The sequence below is a fragment of the Echeneis naucrates genome, chromosome 14, assembly GCF_900963305.1.
Source record: "Echeneis naucrates chromosome 14, fEcheNa1.1, whole genome shotgun sequence".
Lineage (NCBI taxonomy): Eukaryota > Metazoa > Chordata > Actinopteri > Carangiformes > Echeneidae > Echeneis > Echeneis naucrates.
Window position 1 is genome coordinate 13,245,318 of NC_042524.1, and position 21,589 is coordinate 13,266,906.

Here is a 21,589-nt window from a genome sequence, read left to right on the forward strand (position 1 = left end):
GAAGTGTTATACCTCATTAATGTTGCTTTAATATTGGGAATGTAAAAGGAAAAATTTCTATTTAAGTACTTTGAGTAAATCTAAATCTCAGACTCATAGTCTGGTCTGAAGAAATCACCAGTCTGTGTCATGTTAGTGCAGTTAAATCAAATATTCAACATTGCAGGAAACAAGCCTGTCATGTTATCTGTGAATAATACCATCAGAAAAGATTAACATGTCATATCCTGTGACTAAAAGCAAAAGAGGCACAGTGCAAAAAACAATGATCCAGTTATGAAATCACTGCATGTCCCTGAGAGGACTCTGTAAACAATTCAATACACCAAGTAAACTATAAAACGTTATTATGTTTATCTCTGACATTGCTAGTGTACAAAGTATTGGGGGAGTGGATATGTTATCAGTGGTTTAACATGATCTGGTCAAAGAGCACTCTGCATACAGATCTGCCTGAACTGGGAAAAGTGTGCCGATAAAATTTACTGTGGAATTTAATCTAATAAGGTAAAGTAAGGCGCTTTATGCTTCGCAGTAAGATGATAAAAACTGTTTTATGTTGTTGCAATGATTTCAAGCCAAAGGTGTTTTGTGGTCCTAATAGCATGACTGATGGAAAAAAAAAAAAAAAAAAAAAGGACCAGATTATAAGCGTTACTGTCTGGCTTTGCCCGTGAGCCTGTTCATAAGCAAGTCATTTGACCAGGATGGTGAATTCCCTGCAAGTTTGTAGGACTGTGCCTTCCCTGAAGGATGTTTGAAAAGACAAGCTGTAGACAAGATTACTGGGAAATTCTGACCTATATCGTAGAAAGATATCAATCTGAATTTCTTGATTGCATTAGATAAAGCAACTTTTGTGATTTCTACAAGCATGATGTCTATGATTCATTTACCCAGGATCTTTACTGAATGAAAGCACCGTTTAAGTGTAATTGAATTCTAAAACCGATATGGTGCCCTCCAGGTTCCAGGAATGCCGAAAATAAAAACTCATTGGAAGGAGTTTTTAGAGGCAATAAGTGTTCTTCAATGCGTACTGACTTTTCTCTTCTTAGGTAAGATCCCACATTTACCCTTAAGAACTTTTGTGTTTTTTTCCCCCACCTCAAACAATAATTTATTCACAATTGCGTCTGAGCTCATTTTATACATTGTCTTTGCTCACCATATTGACTCCAAACTTCAGGAGTGGCTTGTTATATCTTCATCGTGTATCTGATGTTTACCTGGTTGTGGCCACTCTCCACTCTCTACTTCATATGGCTGGTAATGGACTGGCAGACACCTGAAAGAGGTAGAAGAAATAAAATTATACAAGCATTCATGAAACCAGCAGAGCTACAAACATTAGCTCTGTCTCAGTCTATAGATATAAGCTGGTTCTGTATAGTTCACATTGTAAACAAGTAAAAGTAAAGTAAAATCTACACAATACTTTAAATTTAGCATGTAACACAGAATTGGGAAACACTTTCATTTATCAACATCTCATCAGGGGGCAGGAGGACATTGTTTATGAGGAAGTGGAAGGTATGGGATCACTTCCGAGACTATTTTCCCATCAAAGTAAGTTTCATTTTGCGTCTTCTGTTACCTGCACCTGTTTGAACAAATGGTTGATATGAAACTAATTCAGTGTGACTGCCTAGTACAACTCTTTGCTACCAGAGGCAGTCTCGACATAAAAAGCTGGCCTCTTCTCAGAGCTTATGAAACGTTTGACAATGTGTGTGAGTGACAGCTCTGAATAAAAGATGGCTTTTTGCTGAAAATGATGTCACTATGAGAATGACCTTTGACCATTTCACATCATGAGTTTGTCCTCTGTGTCATAATTCATTCGTGGATTCTTGACTTTTCAATCAAAATCTTTTCAGTTTATCTTTAAATCCAACTGAATATGTCTGCCAAATGCAACATGTTCTCTGCACATTCACAAGGCCATGAGGTCACAGTATCAGTTCATGCTTGAGTCTGAGAAAATGTTTGAGCCAAATTTTAAGAAATTTCCTATGGACCTTCCTGATATATTGCTCTGTTCTTGATCAGGGCACTGACAGAGGGAGGGACTGACTGAAAACATAATGCCTCTGTACTGATCATCTTATTGTGTCCTCTGTCCTATTCAGTTGGTGAAGACAGTTGAGTTGAATCCAAACAAAAACTATATCTTTGGCTGTCATCCGCATGGGATCATGAGCTTTGGAGCCTTTAGCTGCTTCAGCACAGAGAGCTGTGGCTTCGCTGAGGCCTTTCCTGGGGTCAAACCCACTCTGCTTATACTGGCCGGACTCTTCAGGATACCAATCTACAGGGACTACATAATGGGTGCAGGTATTTGGCACTAGAATTTCTGCATTGTTGTTTTATGTCTCCACAACAAGTCAATGTACAGTTAATTAGTGAATGGATTAATGAATTCAAGCCAAAACATGTGAAGTCACAGTGACCTTGACTGGTTCATCGTTGTGTAAAAATGAATGCTAAATTTGAAGAAATCCCTAAGGGTAATGCTTACACATTCACAGGAATGTGAGAGACAACCTGTAAATATAATGTCTGGGGCATAAACAGGGCTGAACTCTTCTGTCTTTTAGTGTGATAAGCAGTTTATATGAGGTCAAAGCTGATTAAAAGCCTCCACTGGAACTCAGCCATTAACTTATTGATTTCTGTGTAGCTACAATATCTAATAGTTGAAACCTTTTCAAAATTTTAAGCTAGAAATAAAATGAAAATGTAATTTAGAAATGACATCGTTTCACTGCAATAAGAAGTCAAACAGTATGTACATGGGACTGGTGAAAAATTTGCTGATTTAGTCTTAGAGCAGCTCGTGCTCTCGAGACAACAATGATGGCATTTATTTTACAGCTGGACCAACATATTACATAAATCCGTTTTGTTCTAGCCTTTACACAATACAACGTCTAGCTGAGGTAAACTGAGGATACTGTCTTACTTTATCTGATTAGGTCTCCTCCCAGTCAGCAAACCAAGCCTAGTCCATCTCCTCTCAAAAAGTGGGAAGGGGAATGCAGCGGTGATTGTGATAGGAGGCGCTGCTGAGTCTCTGGCATCCTCTCCTGGACTTAACACAGTTGTGGTGAGGCAGAGAAAGGGGTTTGTCAGGACGGCCCTCGAGGTTGGGTGAGAACACACAACAAATAATTCACATCAGTGGGCATTATTGTATGTATGTGTAAGCAGACAGTTGACCCTATATTGATCCTTCACAGGGCAGACCTTGTTCCTGTTTACTCGTTTGGAGAGAATGAGCTCTTTAAGCAGATGATCTTCTCAGAGGGCAGTGTCGGTCGCAGATTACAGGACCTGTTTAAAAGCCTTGTGGGTTTCGCCCCATGTATGTTTCTCGGAGAGCGCTTGGCATTCCTGCCCTACAGGACTCCAGTTACCACCGTTGGTGAGTATTTCATCAATCTGTAGATTAAGTTAATTTGCTGACTCAGTTTTAATCTCAAACTCTGCTTCTTCCAGTGGGAAGTCCCATCTCCATCCCAAAGCGTATCACACCCACTGAGGAGGAGGTTAACCATTATCACAACCTTTACACGGAGGCTCTGTCCAAGTTATTCCATGAACACAAGGTCAGCTGTGGAATGCCCGAAAGCCACAATCTTCGCATTATTTAGACATCTCCCTGCCACACGTGCCAACTGTGATCAGCGTTTGTACTGGCCGTTTTTTAAAGGGCCTTAACTAGACTGGCACTTAGTGTGGGTTTGATGAGATGAACTTGATTTTCATAAGAGGGCGGCTCTTACAGGTTTTTGCATTCAAAGTGTAAATTCTGTCAGCATTTGAAAATACTCAAATAGAATAAAAATATATATGCCTCAAATGATATCAGATGTGAACTATGTGGGAATAATGTGTTTTAAAAAAGTGAATGTTTGATACTTGTTAGGAAGTACAACTTATTTTAAATACAAAATCCCACTTTTGTCAGGGTTCTTGTTCTCACAGGCTGCAGTATAAATGTTTTATTTGGGAAAGTAGACAAAACACATTGGCAATTCCATGGTTTAAACAGTAGAGGGGGCCATTCCTCACACCTGCTTGTACTCCCTTTCCCAAAGGGTTGTGGTTCCTGAAACCACAGTGAAACACCAGTGAAAATGAGCTTCTACAGATCTGACCAAACCACATCGCATCATCTTCCGATTAACTGCTACTGCTTGAGCACTGTGAGTCCCTTCCATTCCCACGATCAGGTAAAATGTAGAAGCATCCACAGAAGCTGATCAGGAATGTGTTGTTCATCAGCCTTTCCCCCTGAAGAGTTTGACCTGCAACTTTCCTGTATAATTTTCTTGCTTTGATCTTCTTTTGGTCACTATTTGATAAACAACTTAATACATATTAATGTAATTAGATCACAATTTTATTGAGGAACCAACCAGTTTACAGCAGATGTTTGCTCTAATTGGACAATAATTACGCAATGAAATATTTAAGAAAAGAAAAAAATCTAATTACTAATGTAAGAAAAAAAAAAGCCAGCAGAACACAATAGTGGTAGAATGAAGACTGAAAAGACCAAGTGAACCCTCTAAAAGAAGTCCATATCATCTGGTGCATCCAGGTCACGATATTCAATGATGTTGCGTGGATCACCGCGTGACATTCTGAGATGGTTGCAAGGAAAGAAAGATCCAGGAAACAAGAAGAAACATTATTTTTGAAAATTGAGCTTCAAAATTGTCCAGGAGAAGACATTAAAGATGCCTTATAGCAAGAGAAAGAGAACATACAGTGGTCTCACCTGATGTTGCGTGGCTTCCCCAGGTAGCCACCTTGCCCACGGAAGTTGTCATAGTTGCCTCTGCCTCCTCCATATTGGTTTGGGGGGTAAGGCGGTCCACCTGTTGAGACAAGGGACCATTCCACTCAAAAGCTATGATCTTGTCAGAAAAATAATAACAAATAAATAAACAATGTAGTGAGAAAATTTACCACCATAGCCCATTAGTGGTGGGCGAGGCTGTGCAAAGCCCATTGGACCCTGAAGACCTTGAGGAGGAAATGGTATGGTGGGAGAAAGCAAACCTGTGGGAGGAAAAAAGAACACAACAGAAATGAGTTTCTAAGCTTCAGACTCAGTGATTCAGTCAGTCTGAAGCAGTGTGCTGAATGTAATCTAGTGGTGACGCTGCATCTTTATTAATACCCCTCCCCTTATCCCTGTCTTTACAAGTGTGTAGGGTGACTACAGTGGCCTTCAAGTCTTCTACAAACACCAGAATTCCCGCTCTAGAGGTAGCGCTTGGTTTGTCCATTCTGATTGACTAATGAAAAGATAAAACCATCGTATTATTAATAGACCACTTTAGATCTTGTACAGGGACCCTGTGAAGTACAGCAATCCTTGAATATGAGTATTTGAGTGGCTTGGAAGTGTTGACCTGGACTTGGACCTGGGAGAGGAGGAAGTTTCATCTCCGGTAGTGATGGTCGCTTGGCATCCATCAAGAAATTGTTAAAGAACACCACTTCCTTTTTCACTTCTTCTATTTTGTCCCCGTGTTTATTCAGGATGTGCTTCCGTACAAATTCTGGGCCCTGGAAAGTAATAACAAACAGACAAGAAATAAAAGTCCAAAACAAATCAAAACAATCAATGACAGTGCAGTCATACATTTAATGTACTTGGTGCTTTGAAATGCAAGACTAACTACCAAAACATTTTACAGCGTTGAGGAAATTTAGCATTTTTAGAGTGAAATTTCCATCACAACATCTACACAAGTTACAGCTTTCTTCTTTACTCCACAAGTGCTCACCTTAAATTTCTTGCCACTAAGTGGGCAAAGCCATTTGTCCTTTCCCAGCTCTTGGGTGTTGGCTGACACAAACTTCTCCACCTCCTCCTCAGGATCCTTGCGGCCCATCTTCACTGCCTCATCCTCAGACAGGATTTCTTTTAAACTAAACAAAGGACTGAGCTTCTCTTCCATCATCTTCTGCCACTGTTGCACTATTTGAGAATGAAGAGCAGTTTTCAAATGTAGTTAATCCAACCAATCTATACAGTTACCAGAGAGATGTAAGTGGTGTGAATATGTGACGAGTTAATAGGATCTACAGCTATAGCAATGCAAAAAACAATTCAAACTAACTAGAAAAGTGGATCCAATCCACGGAGCAGAAAGACATGCATGCTATAACAAAAAGAGGAGAAACAAACAAACAAACCTTCTCCATGTGTGATGCGGTTTGGAGGGATTGGTCCACGAACATGGATCATTCCACAGCGATTGGGCATTTCATCCTCACTGGGGTATTCACAGGTGTTGTAGTAATCAATTGAATGCACGATACGGAGATACAAGATCAGATGGTCCAAAACCTGGAAAGAGGTAGAGGGCGTAAAATCTTACATGGACTGACTGTAAAGCCTTTAGCTGAAATAGCTTGTTTTAGGAAGTTACAGAATCAAAAATAGTACATTAAGAGCAAACTAACTATTAACTGCTATATAAATTCACATTACAGTCATAATGAAAAAAGGCAAACCTTGGCCAGTTTGTCATCCCTCTCCACAGTTGTCTCTGTAGGATTTCCTTCCTTGGTGTTCTCCTCAGGGTCCACACCTCTCCCAGAGCCCAAGAGCTCCTCCTCTTCAGCACTCACCTCCTCTATCAGGTAATCAGTGATATTCTTCAAGATGGGATTTTGTGCTGGCAACTTTTTAAAGGATAAACATAAATGTGAAGTTTGAGAATAGAATCATTTTAAAACAAGTTCTTCAAACTATGCACACACAAATGAATGCACTTGACCAGCAGCTCTGTACCTCAGTGCTCTGTCCCTCTTCCTGGGGCTTGTTGCTCCACAGCTCTCCTTTGTCATCCAGAGCATGAATGAGCTTTGCAGCCAGCTTGATATCATTGCGGAGCACCTGCTTGTGCTGAGTGATGCCATTAACATTACGCACCCTTCGGGCCAGGTCTCTATTCACCCCCGGTGCCAGTTCACAGTCTCGCAGCTATGAGGATCAGAAAAGTACGTAAAAGTAACCTTTCATAGCCTCAACGGAACTCAGGAGATTATATATGTATTAGAAACAGATGAAAAAGGCCTGTTCAGGTCCAACAAGAGTGACAAAGTCCAATGCCAGAAATAAACTCTGTATTACACATATCCTACACCGGCACTTCACTTACACAAAAAAGCTCACACGTGAATTGAGACAAAGCTGAGAGACAGGAAAACTTACTCGTATGTTCTGAAGGTTCCAGCAGACCTCTTTGATATTAACACTACGATCAAAAGTTACCCAGCAACGTCTGAAGAATCTGCAACAGAACAGGGTTTCTTTAAATGTTATTAAACATTTGACACAATTGAACGTGGTTCCACACATTTGGTGTCTAAATTAAGCCAACAAACATTATTCATAGACTTAGAAGTACTTTTAACCAACCTGCGCTCAGGGTGGGGATCAGACAAGCAGACACGCAGAAACCCAGGGTATCGGCGGCAAAGCTGAGAGGGAAAAACAGATAAAGATATTAAACTGACCACAACCAACAACCACCGCCAAAATGGTGCCAAAAACTGCAGTTCCTCAAATGGCCACTTGTCCATTGTCCCACTGTTGCAGACTCCACTGATAAAATGTTTGACTTTATAGCAAAAATTCACAAGGTTACAGTCTGATACAAAAATGGTTTCTATAGTAACCGCCCCCACCCCACTACACTAAGGCTCAAAGCTCTGCATGAATCAGAATATGTCATTTGGAGGGAGAGTGTGTTTGCTAGTAACAGGCATGTATAGAAGTCTCTGGTCAACATGACACACTTGTGACTTGTCCCATTTATAGATGAGCAAAGAGTAAGGCAAAGTTAAGCTTTAGCAAGATATTGATTGTGGACCAGCTAACTCTGAGCTTCAAAACTACTTATCAGAATCCTATAGGTGATGTCGCAGAGGCTACGTTTATTTTATGATACACACTACATGTTTTAACATCAGTGATTCTACATTTCCTGGGCCCTAAAAAAAGTCTCTTCTGATCAACTCACAGCAATGATCTCAGCCTTTGAAATGGTGGGAGCAATGCTCCTCATAAACAGAGAGCAGGTGCGGTGGAGAGGCCGAGGTCTGGGGGAGTCATCTTTGGGCTTCTTTTCTTCTTTCTTCTCTTCTTCAGCGCTCTCCTTTTGTTTCAAATCTTCACCATTATATATAAAAAAGCAGATGATGGGGCAAACTATGAGTCATGAATGTTAACAAGTGTCTTTGAAAATATATATATCTAATTTCTTACCTTCACCTTCCTCTTCCTCCTCCTTCTCTTGCACCTCTTCCTTCTTCACATGTTTGTCAGAACTGTCAGAGTTGGAGTCTGAATCAGAGTCAGAGTCACTCTCTGAGGCGCTCGCTTCATCATCACTGTCTCCACTGCGCTTCCTCTTTCTTCTCTGCTGGTAAATTAGTAATATTCTGTTCATATTTGTGTCATGATCACATGTTTCCAGTATTGGAAGCAACACTACCTTTTTGGGTTCTGGCATTTCTTCTTTGGCAGTTTCTTTCTCTGCCTCTTCTTTCACATCCTCCCCCTCCGCTGCAGCAGCCCTTTCTGTGTTGGCAGGATCACTGTCCTCCTGTGGCAGAGTTAAATGTCATCACCACAGCATCGTCAAATCCCTGTTGCTTAGCCAAGGCTGATAGAGAACAATGCATACCTTCTCAGTTTTGTCTTTCTCTACTGAGGGTTTGCGATCACTGTCCAAGGATTTGAGATCTTCTCTCTTTGGAAGTTCAGTACCAATTAAAGTAGGTATTGACTTTTCCCTATCTTCTTCCTCTTCAGATGGCAGATCCAAGATCCGAAGATCATGATCTGTCCCTCCTTCCATCTTTATCACAGCTGAAAGCAAGGAAAAGGCACAAGAACAAACCAGGGCTCATTATACATTTTTTCCCAAATGCTAAAAGCAATGTAGACAAACTCAAAGAGCCATCAATAACTAATTTGTGAGGCCTCACCTGCATCCAGCACTTTGATGATGGCTGGGGTTTGTTCAATGTCCAAAGAGACGTTATCAAACCAGCCACTCTCCATCAGGAACGTGAAGACATTAAGACGGTTATGCAGGGCACTCTGGGCCTCTGCCTTAAGTCGGCTGGCTTCATCTGGGTGGTACTTGGACCTGAACCTGTTTCCAGAGTTGTGGTCCACAAAAAAGTGGAGAGGGAACGATGGGGGTTGGGATGAACGGGATGCAAAAGTTAGAGAACAAATTCATATTATACATCTATCGTGCATCTTTGATGTAAAAAAACAAACAAAAAAAAAAAACATTTCACAGAGAGATTTATTTACATTTCTTTCAAACATTATGTTTTTTAATCCAGATGATTGAGCTGTTTTCTGGGAAAAGTAAAAAACTCTCTCTCTGTAGAATATCATAATTATGATTGTGATTTCTGTATTTTGTATGGATTTTGTTAGGTCTTTCACTGTATGCATGTTTTCATTAAGTGGTTAGTATGAAAAATCTTTGCACACTATTAGAAAGGCTGAAACTAACTCACCAAAAAATATGAAAAAAACAAAAAACAAAAAAACAAACAGTTTATAAAATTAAGCAGTCACATAATCAGAATTTCACATTAAAAATGTTTATCATTGAGTGGACCACAGTTACCTTTTGTTCTGCCAGTTTAATAACAAATAATTACACAGTGGGGATCTCTTCTGTGAAAATGCGCTCCACTTCACCCCAATGGTGTGTCTGTTTACGCACAAATTCGGTTTTGGGATTCGATTTGATCCAAATATAAAAAGAAAATAGCGCAGAAAAAGAATAAAACAAGAAAAAAAAAAGGATCTCCATGCGTGGAAAACTACTTGGCTGTCTATCTAAAATCCCTGTTACTGTGTGTCTAAGAGCAACTGCATTGTGCGCAGTGCATTCCCTAGCTATCTAAAACCGGTTCTTGCGATTCCACTTTTTCTCATCTTCAAAAGAAACGCCGTCGATAGTAGGAATGAAGGGAAGAAAAATGGGTTATATCAAAACAGGAAAATTATACCTGTGGAATAAGTGCATTGAGCATTAACAAACGTTTCACAAATAAAAATCATAGTAAAGTGTAGAGAATAAATTAGGAGAAGAAAATCAACCCAAACAATGACTTGTTTGGTGAAAGCTGTATATGCCAACAAATAGTGAGCATAACCTAAAGCTTTCAGTGACATGAGTACGAGGAGAATTTAGATAGCTATGAACAGGACTGAGCTACTATACTGTTATGGATACATATTATATGTGACTTGCTCTTGCTGTGTCATTTCATCAGACCTAGGTTTATGCCAACTCATTCAACACAAACACAACCAAACAAAATCCCAATATATGCATTAAAATTGAGTTTGGATTGATTTTCTTTCTTAACAAACTAAGTCATTAGTAAAAGTTTCTGGTTGTTGGCCTGGTCCTAATGTGTGGGTGGCTTTAGAATAATTTGGTAAGCATGTAAAACATTTTTAAAGCGTTATTGGAGGACCTTTATTTTCTTACTGTTTCTTGTTGTGATGACTTGATTTCAGCCATTAGACTAATAAGGCTACTTACATGTTTCATAACACCCACCATAAGGACTAGGCCCGACTACGCTGTTATTAAAAAGCAATTGTATCTAAAAAAAAATAAAAAATAATAATAATAATGACAACAAACTAAAATTCAGAGGAGATGATCTGTAAAGAATTTGGCATTCAGATTATCAACGACTATACTAGGTAAATAAAAAACGACTGTAGTAATACCATATTATATTGTACCAATATTAATGACTGGGGCTTATATAGTAAGGGCAACTGATATCCTACCACTCTTCATCTTTATGAGCCAAAAAGAAGTCTTGCATCTGCTGTCGGCGGAAATCAATCTTGTACTCATTGTAGCGTTTGACTGCCTCAGTCTCATCCACAGAATCATCCAAGGACAGAAGAAACTCCTTAAAGGTCTTCATTATTGGAGGGGGAGGACCCAAATCCATGTCATGAATGTTACCAAGCCTATTGGAAGAAAGAGAGAAGGATGGAGTTTGGGTGGGCCAGCAAAGGTAGTAGCTTTCTAAGTACTCTGTGTTAGTTGTGTGTTGACATAAAATAAAGTATCTTCTGTGGCAAAATCTGTTCTCCATTTTGAGCTTTGTTTATTACTTTTCATTCAACATCTATATGGACCCTGTGACCATACTTTGAGGTGGAAACAAATCACATTTAGCTGCAAAGGTCTTTCAGGACCACTTCCATCTCTTACCTTGCCTGAATGGGGATACCATGATGGGGCTGCATCAGGTGCAAGTCAGGGTGGCCCCAATGCTGTGGTGGGCCATAGCTGGGCCCCCCTCCACCACCATAACCCAAGTCATATCCGCCACGGTAGGGGTCTCCTCCATGGTCATCCCTACCATGAGACAGACACAAGAGCTCCAAAACCAGATAGGAGACACAAATTGTACAGATTGTAGAACAGTGTTATAACTAATCTCACCAGTCTCTTCTCATGCGTTTCTGCTGAGGACTCATGTCATGTCGAGGTGGGGTGAATCTCTCCCTACGTCCTCGGTCGTAATCTCGATACTCTCCACGACTACGTCGTTCTCTGCCCCTGTCCCACTCCCTGAGAAATGTATTTCAGGAAACGGGAGATAAAACGGTATCGAAAACCGTTTATTCAAAAACTTGAATATAACAAAGCTCTATCTGTAACCCCAGTTATGTTCTTGGGGGATGACTGCCCTGAATCCTGAGGTTTGGCGTGTCCTCCCTCCTACCTGTCATTCCAGTCATCCCTGCGCCTGTCTTCTCTCTCTCTCGAACGGTCATAGTCACTTCGCTCCCGGCGGAATTTGTCCCTCCTCCTACGGTCGTACTCGTCGTCACTGTCCCCCATCTCCAAGGAAAGAGGGGGCTTATTTAGGTCACATTGTCGCATAACTGTGTCAATAATACTATATAGACTTTCACAAAGACTGTAAGCTTATTAAATATTGCTGATTAAATGTAATCACACTGAGGCCACACGCAGTAAAACAAGCATGCCAAATGAGGAAATGACTCGGATTTCCGACTGCAGTCTTAAACCAATAAACGTTAGCTGTTGCACACAGCTCTGTCAAATGATATGGTGAAGGATGGATGTAGCTGTAAAGATAAAACCAAGAAAAGGAGGGATACAAGGAGACAAAGGTGGCCTAGAGGACAGATAGCGCAGATAGTAGTCGCATCAATGTAGGTCTTTGTGTCGCACAGCAGTTACTGTTAGCAAGGCTTGGACACCTAAACTACTAAAGACATCAAAGATTGAAAAAGCAAAACACTGTGACATAAATGTAACTAACTAGATGGCTTTTCAATTCGACACGTGTGATATAGCGGGCTATCTGTTACCGACACTATTATCTAATACATGCTAGCTCAAAAATTAGCATCGGTGTCCCATTCGGTTTTCTTCCCGGAGAGCAGCTGTTGAAGACACAACAGGCCTCGGGGTACCTTGTCGATTTAACCTCACTCGATAAATGCATTACAAAAATAAAAAAGCAAATTGAACCTTAATAAATACTTGCTTGGCAGATGTTCGTTCTCGTCTCCTTCTTCTTCGGCGCCAGACTCTTCTTCGTGACGTTGTTCAGTGCCGCAAAATACGGAAGCCACATCAGCGCCTCCTAACGGCCTAGAGCCGGAAATACAACCATAACCCTCCAGTGTTATAGGAGGATCTGCAGATCTTCACTTTTCATCATCGACAAGTCTCAGCTCCACCTTTGGTTATAGTTAGTGTCAGAAGAAATGACCTACTTCTGATAATTTTACTTTATTCAAAAATTACTGACATATCATCTTGAGACCCGGCAAATAATTTTTGTCTGCTGCTGTGCATGTGTTGGAAAATTTTAAGAAAGTTATGTTTAAAAATACTTTTCTTTGAAATGTTTTCTTTACCACCCCCACACTTAATTTATCCCCTAAAATTCAAAATTAAAACACTGTTTTTCCTGGTTCTCATGAGGATGTTCACATAATATATCATAACATCACATAAATTAAATTTTAAATGTATGAAATGAAAGAGCCTGTGAAAATGTCATAGGATGCTAAAAGACAATATAGACATCTTGTTACCCTGAGTTATTGAACAATCTGTCATTGGCCAGTAGCAGTACTGGCTGAAATTCTATAGATTTTGTAGTTATAAAGTTATTCATATATTCAACTGATTTGAGTTTATTTTGAACCTGAATGATTTAACGGGTGTGTAAATGGAATTCATATAATTTAAAAATGCTCTTCAACAGCTGATGAGGGGAATTGTCAATATTTTAATGAATCTGTCATACTATTGTACTTGACTTTCATCATAAAATAAACAATAAAACTTTTAAGTATATCTTTTCTTCGTCCTTCCTCTGAACCTTAGCTGGTGCCTCATATATTCCAGGATTGCACGTGGCCAGACTTTGGTTGTCTGTGCTTCATCCTCCATGAGAAAGGCAAATTCTTCTGGTCGTGGCAAGGAATAGTCATCTCTGGATCCACCGTCTCCTCCATGTCCACCCTTGTCTTCCAAAGTGCCAGGGATGAGGTGGTACTGCCTGATCAGAAATCCCTGCGAATATTTAAATAGTACGCAATCTGAATTTGATGGAAGTCTTTATAAAAATACATATCAAAAATGTTATTATTTGTGCAGTTTTATAAAAAAAAAAACAAACAAAACAAAGAGGAGTCTTATAGAAATTTGGTGTCAGTAGCACACAACATGAATTCATGCCTTGTTCATTACTTTAACAGGCTAACCTTAAACTGGTTATAATTGAGTTTAATTTGATAGTCAAACGTTTAGATAGATAGATAGCTAGACAGACAGATAGATAGACAGATAAATAGATAGATAGATAGATCTGTACCTCATTCTGGTCTTGACGTGTCACTTTGCAATCCAGGAGCATAAAAAATGATACACTCAACAAGAGCATGACAGATGTTTTCACTGGTAATGGTGCTGGTCGTGATCCCGGCATCTTTCCTAACTGTGTGTGAAGTCAGAGGGAAGTCATATATTTGTAATATTTCCAAAATGCAGCGCACAATGAACAAGCTCCTTTTAAAGGTTCTTTCAATCCAAAGTCAAAGACTCATGTATGAGATGCCACACCAACCCCCCCCAACTGCAACCATAGCTGATAAGCATGAATAAATGAATGAAAAACATGTCAAACTATAGTCCCATACATGCCATTATCTATAATCCAAGCAATGACTTCAAGCCATAGAGGTACTCTTGATCTGGAGCTTATTCAGCTCAATTACAATTGCACTTTTCTTCCAAGCAGTGGGTGGTATTCTTAAGCTTCATGAAATGGTGAACCCGAAAAACATGGACCTTGTTAGGAAGGATTAAAGTCACTGCGGGAAGGCTTAATGAATTGGAATTACACTCAGATGAAGGCTAATATTCAACAGGCCACATAAGTGAAACTGCTCGATGAAAGTTTTAGTATTAATCTGAGCTCATTTTTCTTATGTTAACAGACAAATAGAACATTATTACATGCTATACTTATATACATAAGGAACTGTGGTGCTGTAGTTTTGACCAATTCATTAATTAGTGGAAATGAACCTGAAACATGTCAATACAGCAGGATGTCCCTGCTCTCATTAATTAATGTAATGCTCACTCTAGGATTAATTTAATAATTGTAATACACCCTTTATTCCTGCTATAACACCATTTAGGAAATGGCTTACTTTTCCTTACAACACAGATGAGTTTCAACAATGAATCAGCATTCAGTTCCAGTGTATTTTAAAATCTACTCAAATCTATTGGATATGCAAGAAAAAATTATGTTTACATATTTATATGCATACCATTCTCTAACATTAGATGTTTGTAACATTATTTTTAACCTAATATGTTTTATTTTCAATCATGAAAGAAATGACAGAACATAGGATTCGCATTACATTGTACTTTATAATAACTTTATTATGAAGCGTAATTGTCACTAGTTGTTTGTCAGGAAAAGTGTTACTTCATTTTCTTGTAACAAACAAACGGCAACACAGTCCCATTTCCATGTTATTTAATTTTCCACAAAGCACACATTAGATGCAGATTTCCATAGACTGTGTTTGGACATCCAGAGACTTCTCAAATCTGCTTTATACATGAAAATTACACTTGACACTGTACATGTATTATTTTAGTGTGATAAACTAGGCACATTGCAAAAGTAGGAAAAATTATAGTTATTTTTCCATTTGTTTAGGTTAGGAAAAAAAGTACAGTATGAAAGATATTTGTTCTACCGTCAATATCCTCAAATCCAAAATTAACGTTGATGGGTTGTTTTTTTTTTAATCCATGAAATACTATAAAATTTTATATTTATGGAATGTTATGATTTTACAGTCTGATTCCTTTCTTTGAACTCTCACACAACGAAATGCTGTTTACTGAGAAAAAAAAAAAAAAAACCAGCCAGAAACACATTTTCTACACATCATGTGCAGTGCTTCCTCTGGATTCATTGTGTTGTAGTGATTGGGGAGGGGGGGTGTCAGGGAGAGGCATTTGATCTTCAATCTGAAGTGGTGAAGGTATAATATTTTAAATTACAAAATATCTTGGCATATGAATAGAATGTTGAGAGTGGAGTAGTCTTTACAGCACATATTTAGAAAATTTCCACAACTCATAACATTATCAAAATGTAAAAATTATAATTCCAGTTGCGAATTAATTGTTAATATCATTAGAACAAGTGAGACTGTACATTTATTTGGAGCGGTGGAACAATTTGGCTGAAACAACTTCTTAAATTTTCTATTGCTTCTGTTATAAATCAACAGCACTGACCCACTACGAGTCATTTTATAAAGCAGAGAAAGAAGCCATGTAACAATTTTCTACATCTTCAAGTGCAAATCAAGCACAAATAAGCTGGATATCTGGCATTACTCGCACTGAACGCATGGAAGCACAAGCGCTCTTCTCCTTTTTTGTCACTGTAAAACAAAGGAACACATTTTCAGACAGACTAACGAAGTCAAAGCGTTCTAACCAGCAGTATTAAATTCAGCTAGACTAATGGACAATAAAAGGACTGTGAATCATGTCCTTTCAATTTTTAACATTAATTTCACATACACATATACCACAAGGCCAATGTAAGGCAATTCTCCTTTACCCTAAAAACATCTTCAGAATCCAACAAGATGATCAAGATGTTATCTTTATATTGCATATGAAAACTAAAAAAAATACATCAAATATTCATGAATGTGGCTTTTACTGAAAAAGGGGAATCATTGTAGCCCACAACCCATGAATTCTTCCTATGTTATTCATGTAAATACCCACTGACCTTTAAATCATTGCTAACAACCTGAGTCTGGTCGACTTGACAAACTACATAAAGCTAAATATATTTTATGACCACATAGTAGAATCAGTGACAACGTAAAAGCAGCAGTAAGGTGTACTACATTGCAACATTCTACTGTAGAGCACTGATGAATATGAGAAAAGCAGACATTTCACAAAAACTGAAATGTAGCTTTAAAAACATATAAAAAGAAAGCTAAAAGTATTTAGGATAAAATGAAGACAAACATTTCCCTCTCCAATTGCACATCCTTGTTGCAAAACAATTAAAGTTGTGTTAAAAGACTGTTAGACATAAAACAGTTAAGATTCAGACATCAGAGTCTTTAAACTGTACCAACCCTACTTAAACCATACAGAGAACAGAGACGCTAGAAGATCCACTTTAAGTTTGTGCACAGAATTCATTCTGTTTGGTTACGAAGGGTTCACCTACACAAGTCATTGTCTTCCCTAAACAGACAATTAAGTGGCCTATTATTTTGTGCAGTACTAATTGTTAGGTCATGTGGAGTGGCCATGTCATGGATTACAACATGCATTTAAAAGGAGGTCTACAAGCAATAGAAGAGAACTGGAGTGTGTTGTAGGCCATATCTGGTTAATGAGTAAAAGATTCAGAGTCAGTCAACAGATCTTCCAGATGTTTCCCTGAAATATATGCCTGACTAATCACAAGTAACTTTAAAATACAGTGTGATACAGCACACCTGGCAACAGAAAGAAGAAAGACCCTTTGAAGGTAAAACCAAGTAATTGTGTAATGGCTAAGTTCAGGCCATTAGACTTCCACTCTATCCCTACCAATTAACTGAGCAGTGTCATCGTCAGTGGGATGTCTGTCTTCTCCTGAGTCATCACTTTCTGAGTCTGTGTCCTCCTGGGGTGAGTAGTAACCTTCATATCCCAGGATGGGAGAGTCACAGCGCGCAGGAGATGCGAGGCACTGGGCAGTAGTGGCGGTGGTGGTAGCTGAATAAGCACCTGGAATCCCTGAAGGGGACCCAGGGTTAGAGGACCGAAGCAGAGGAGTGCGCTCTGAGTCTGCTTCCCCCTCTGTTCCTTCCTCCTCACGCCCTCCAGTTTCCTCCTCAGACTCAGACTCAGAGTGCTCTGGGTTGTTCCGAGTGACACGTTGTTTGCACACAGGACACGTCTTCTTGGTCTGAGTGAGCCACGGGTCAACACACTTGGTGTGGTATGCTGAAAGGCAAGCGGGAATTTTAACAAACTAAAGCAAGACCTGGCAAAAGACAGTGACTTGGACAGCTGATGCTTTCTTTGGTTCTAATGTAAATTGAATTAAGACATGTTCAACAACACAGCCAATGTCAACACAGATTGAGGTGCAGTGTTCTCAGGCTGATACTGTACTATGCTTAAAATTATTTGTTCTATTCCCCAATGAGTGGCTAATGAGGTCTTTGTACTGAGGACATTTCTGGTTGATCAACCTAGACAGTCTCATTATGATAAGTTGGAGGAAAATGTGCACCGTTGAAGATGCAAATAGGCAGCAGTGCATTTGTGTACATAATAGTTTAAAAAAAATCATGTAAAATTTAAAAACAAAACACAATCATGTAATAATATCATAAGAACATATCAAATATTTACCATGGGAACAAGGTAAAACACGCAGCTTGTCTCCTTCTTCATACTCATCCAAACATATTGCACACAGATCATAGTCATCCCCTGATACAGAGGAGAAAAGACATCAACTTCAGTATTTATACTTATGTAACTGTTAATCAATCTAAGTTCTTCATCTATTTTCTGGCCACCAAGTCTCCCCTTAATTACTAAGAGATGATACTGTGGACTTCAAATTCACATGCAAGGACAATTTCAATTCATTGCAATCAGTTATCAATGTACAATGTAAAGGAAATTATTAAAATTTTGTTACCTTTGCTGAACCTGTGGGTTGGAATTTGCTTCAGCTGTTCCTTAGATAAACGATTTTTCCTCAACCTTTTTCTGTACCGCACACATTGCACAATCTGAAAAATACATGACAAGACACTGTTTTAGGTGGTGAGAATTACACCAACATTTAAAATGCATGTGTGGATTTGTTCTATGTGTTCCTGTTTTTGTTCTTAGCCTGCTGTCATTGGATTTTTGTGTGAGAGACTGAATAAATCAATGTACTGCTAACAGCTCTGCAGAGAAATAAGGTTCTATCAATTTTAAATAATACAAATGTTCTTACTAGTCATATTGAAACTGTGGCAGAGGATGTCAGTAGAGTATGTCTTTCATAACAAGTCTGATTAGGGCTTAGTTTACCAACAACGTCTCGCAAAGCTCATCTCTGTTGCATTTGCAACGTCACATTTTACATACTCACCAATACAACAAACATCACAAGAATGATCATGCCAATCACTCCAGTGAAGGGAATAAGGTAATAGGAGAGTGGGAAGGCAAACTCCGGCTTGAGGATCACATAGGCCCTGGAGACCAAGAGGAAAAGATACCTCACACAGAGAAAAACTCTTGGTTTAGTTTTAGAACTTATCGGATAAATTTGTTTCTAGAGATATTAGATTTATTTACTTACCCTTGTTCAGGAATTATGAAATTTCTGAGAATTTGAGAGGCATAGTAACTTGTGAAGACTGAAGGGATCTCAATTTCCTCTGCGATAGTTACTGGAAAACAAAGAAAAGACAAGAACTCTCGACATGTAAATGTAAGACGTTTTAGTAAGGTTGTGAGAAAAGTTTAAAACTGTGTACGTTTTACAAAGGAGAATTACCGTTGCTGTAGTTCATATTGAGCAGAGTGTCAGAATGCACATTATGAACGATTGCAGCATCAAATCCAGCTCTCTGTGCATGCAAGACCTGAAAACATTGGGAACACATTAGATCACTTTTAATCACACATAACGTAAGTGTATTCTCTGGCATGTGAACATTACTGACCTTTATGTCAAAGTTGCATTCATTGCGTTTGATGAGAACAATGAATTTGGTGGTATTTGCATCATAAGATGGTGGCAGTGGAGGAGGAGGGTCTATTGGTGTGCAGCCATTAAGTGGACGGGACACTACCAAAACTCCCTGTAACACAAAGGGAAATGCCATTTTAGAACACTGACGTGCTTTTTCTCAGTGCACTTCTCCAGTAATCTGCTCTCACCATTAGTCCATCCCTGGGTAGTGGAGAACCAAACAAGGCAGGTAGGTCCTCAAACAACATGGAGGTCATATTGCTATAATGCTATAAAAAAATATGTAGAAAAGGTAAGAAATTATATAAAGATGATCCATGAGCTACATTTGCTTGACATACTTACAGCATAGATATAGGCATGTGTGGTTGAGGGCACCAGTATGCTGCAGAAAACCAATATTGAGACAGTAAATTGAGCTCCCAAAGACCACACACCAAGGTCTCCCATGCTTGATTTCTCACAGTTGCACTATCCTGCAAAAAAATACAATGTGAAGATTAAGCAGTCAGTAAGAGTCTTTCACTCTTAGGCTGAAGCTGATCTAGCTGTCTGATTACAGCCTGGTATTAACATACTAATGCAAATTGATGATTCGAGTGGTAAAACTATAATTGTGCACATGTATATGCAGGTAACAGGAAAGGCAAACAAAAGACATTAACAAACTCTGTTTATCTTAATGATAACATGTTCTGGCCATCTGTTAAAATGAACAACTTAACCAATCATTCAGTTGTACTTCTTTTGTTGTGTTTTTATGGTTATTATTTACAATATTTCCATGTTAATTTCACCTTATGAACATTTCCATGTGTATCAAAAAGGAAGAGACATATTCAAATGTGCATGGAGCAATGTCTTCCATCAGTTTAAGCATTTTTATTTGGTTCAGTTTCCACTAAGCAAGGCTCATCATCAATTATATGTATGCCCACTCTTTTTATATGCACAAATTCAGGAAACATTTTTTACACTGACAGGAAGCTTTGCCACCATTATTCTTGTACTCAAAGGAAATTAACTTCTAGTGGCTTAACTTTTATTAGCCTCTTCCTCGTAGCAGAGGATGAACAACGCAGCAGCAAACAATGCGGAACCTGTTCACATGTTCAGAAAAAGGGTGATCGGTTTCTTTTAGGGTTTGCTTTTTTGTCAAGGACTGGATTAATAAACTTCATCTGCACATATAGTTTATTTAACTGCCTAGAGGAAGTTGTTGAAGAAACAATACGCTGCTGTTCTGTTAGATCTCTAACTCCAACCCTTTTCCTTATCACGCCCTGAATTACAACACGATTAAACAATTCCTCAGACACTTTCATGTCGACTCCGATCAGCATTTCAATAAACATTTTATTGCTGTTGATGGTAATGAAACAAAGCCAAAGCGTATCAGACGTCATAGCTCCAGTTGTGTTCATTGTGTGGTTTGCTACATACCTCAGTATCAGAAATCGGCAGCACAAAGATTGTAATCTGTGGTTATTCTAGCTGCCTCACTTCCGTTTATCGTATGTAATCGATTAAAATCGATTAAAGGCAGTTGTGTAAACACTTTTTCGACAAACTTTCGGAACCGTAAGAAAATGACAAAGACGTGGACGATTACCGTGAGGTAGCAGCAGTTTGGCTACTGTTAGCCGAACCGGTACCAGGTCCAGTAAACTTTCTCTTCCCAGTCTCCTGTTACGCCTGTTGAGCCTAAACACACGCTTTGTGTAATGGTAACAACAATATTACCGTCCCACGTACGGGACACACTTTGTTGTAGGCTGCCTAACCCTAACCCTATCCCTATCCCTAACGTTAGCTGAGTTAGCTGCTGCTGGGTTTGTTTGTTATTGCTTCTTGCTGACTGGTTCTTCTTCGTCTCCTTGTGGCGGTAGGTTTAATGAGCGGCTTCCGCCTCCGCAGCGCCGCCAGCGGACACAGACACAAACAACACTGAGTGCTCTGACTCCCCTGGCTCATGTCAAACCAACAGTGGTTTAAATGGGTCCGGCTAATGGACTCAAATGGAGGAGTTACGAGAAAGACCTGCCCGATCTGACATTTTACAGGCTTCGAGCCCTGCAAATAGTTCGTAAGGACATCCGGGGTAGATGGAAATGACCGCCATAGTGGTTAGCGCCTTGGGGTTATGTATGTGCTCTCCGTGCCGGATACTCCGGTT

The 21,589-nt window shown here is 39.2% G+C and overlaps 3 protein-coding genes across 3 annotated transcripts; 1 reads left to right on the forward strand and 2 right to left on the reverse strand.

Annotated features, from left to right (window-relative positions):
* The first annotated feature begins 976 nt into the window (after positions 1 to 976).
* On the forward strand, positions 977 to 3,656 carry mogat3b (monoacylglycerol O-acyltransferase 3b). The gene is made up of 7 exons (XM_029519666.1): positions 977 to 1,058; positions 1,190 to 1,297; positions 1,499 to 1,569; positions 2,133 to 2,337; positions 2,979 to 3,153; positions 3,243 to 3,427; positions 3,502 to 3,656. The coding sequence occupies exons 1-7, from the start codon at positions 977 to 979 to the stop codon at positions 3,654 to 3,656; spliced, it is 981 nt and encodes a 326-aa protein (XP_029375526.1).
* A 336-nt stretch (positions 3,657 to 3,992) lies between these two features.
* Positions 3,993 to 12,681, reverse strand: srrt (serrate RNA effector molecule homolog (Arabidopsis)). The gene is made up of 20 exons (XM_029520048.1): positions 12,606 to 12,681; positions 11,827 to 11,945; positions 11,544 to 11,672; positions 11,310 to 11,456; positions 10,874 to 11,062; positions 9,025 to 9,194; positions 8,721 to 8,905; positions 8,529 to 8,639; positions 8,300 to 8,456; positions 8,055 to 8,203; positions 7,451 to 7,512; positions 7,244 to 7,322; positions 6,821 to 7,012; positions 6,541 to 6,711; positions 6,220 to 6,373; positions 5,808 to 6,001; positions 5,430 to 5,586; positions 4,981 to 5,073; positions 4,790 to 4,889; positions 3,993 to 4,652 (listed from the first exon to the last, which is right to left on the reverse strand). The coding sequence occupies exons 2-20, from the start codon at positions 11,943 to 11,945 to the stop codon at positions 4,577 to 4,579; spliced, it is 2,634 nt and encodes an 877-aa protein (XP_029375908.1). The 5' UTR covers positions 12,606 to 12,681; the 3' UTR covers positions 3,993 to 4,576.
* A 2,650-nt stretch (positions 12,682 to 15,331) lies between these two features.
* On the reverse strand, positions 15,332 to 21,275 carry rnf167 (ring finger protein 167). The gene is made up of 11 exons (XM_029519152.1): positions 21,026 to 21,275; positions 19,759 to 19,889; positions 19,602 to 19,682; positions 19,385 to 19,522; positions 19,216 to 19,303; positions 19,018 to 19,108; positions 18,805 to 18,910; positions 18,361 to 18,454; positions 18,066 to 18,146; positions 17,253 to 17,651; positions 15,332 to 16,069 (listed from the first exon to the last, which is right to left on the reverse strand). The coding sequence occupies exons 2-11, from the start codon at positions 19,861 to 19,863 to the stop codon at positions 15,990 to 15,992; spliced, it is 1,263 nt and encodes a 420-aa protein (XP_029375012.1). The 5' UTR covers positions 19,864 to 19,889; positions 21,026 to 21,275; the 3' UTR covers positions 15,332 to 15,989.
* Between the last annotated feature and the right edge of the window lie 314 nt (positions 21,276 to 21,589).

Excerpts from the sequence above, each read along its gene's own strand:
- mogat3b (XM_029519666.1), top strand. The coding sequence starts at position 977 with ATGCCGAAAATAAAAACTCATTGGAAGGAGTTTTTAGAGGCAATAAGT. Across the intron at positions 1,059-1,189 it reads ACTGACTTTTCTCTTCTTAG|GAGTGGCTTGTTATATCTTC; the intron begins GTAAGATCCCAC and ends TCCAAACTTCAG. Across the intron at positions 3,154-3,242 it reads AGGACGGCCCTCGAGGTTGG|GGCAGACCTTGTTCCTGTTT; the intron begins GTGAGAACACAC and ends GATCCTTCACAG.
- srrt (XM_029520048.1), bottom strand. The coding sequence starts at position 11,945 with ATGGGGGACAGTGACGACGAGTACGACCGTAGGAGGAGGGACAAATTC. Across the intron at positions 5,074-5,429 it reads TCTCCCAGGTCCAAGTCCAG|GTTTGCTTTCTCCCACCATA; the intron begins GTCAACACTTCC and ends TTCCTCCCACAG. Across the intron at positions 4,890-4,980 it reads ACCACTAATGGGCTATGGTG|GTGGACCGCCTTACCCCCCA; the intron begins GTAAATTTTCTC and ends TTGTCTCAACAG.
- rnf167 (XM_029519152.1), bottom strand. The coding sequence starts at position 19,863 with ATGGGAGACCTTGGTGTGTGGTCTTTGGGAGCTCAATTTACTGTCTCA. Across the intron at positions 19,523-19,601 it reads TACCCAGGGATGGACTAATG|GGAGTTTTGGTAGTGTCCCG; the intron begins GTGAGAGCAGAT and ends TTTGTGTTACAG. Across the intron at positions 18,455-18,804 it reads TTGTGATGTTTGTTGTATTG|ATTGTGCAATGTGTGCGGTA; the intron begins GTGAGTATGTAA and ends TGTATTTTTCAG.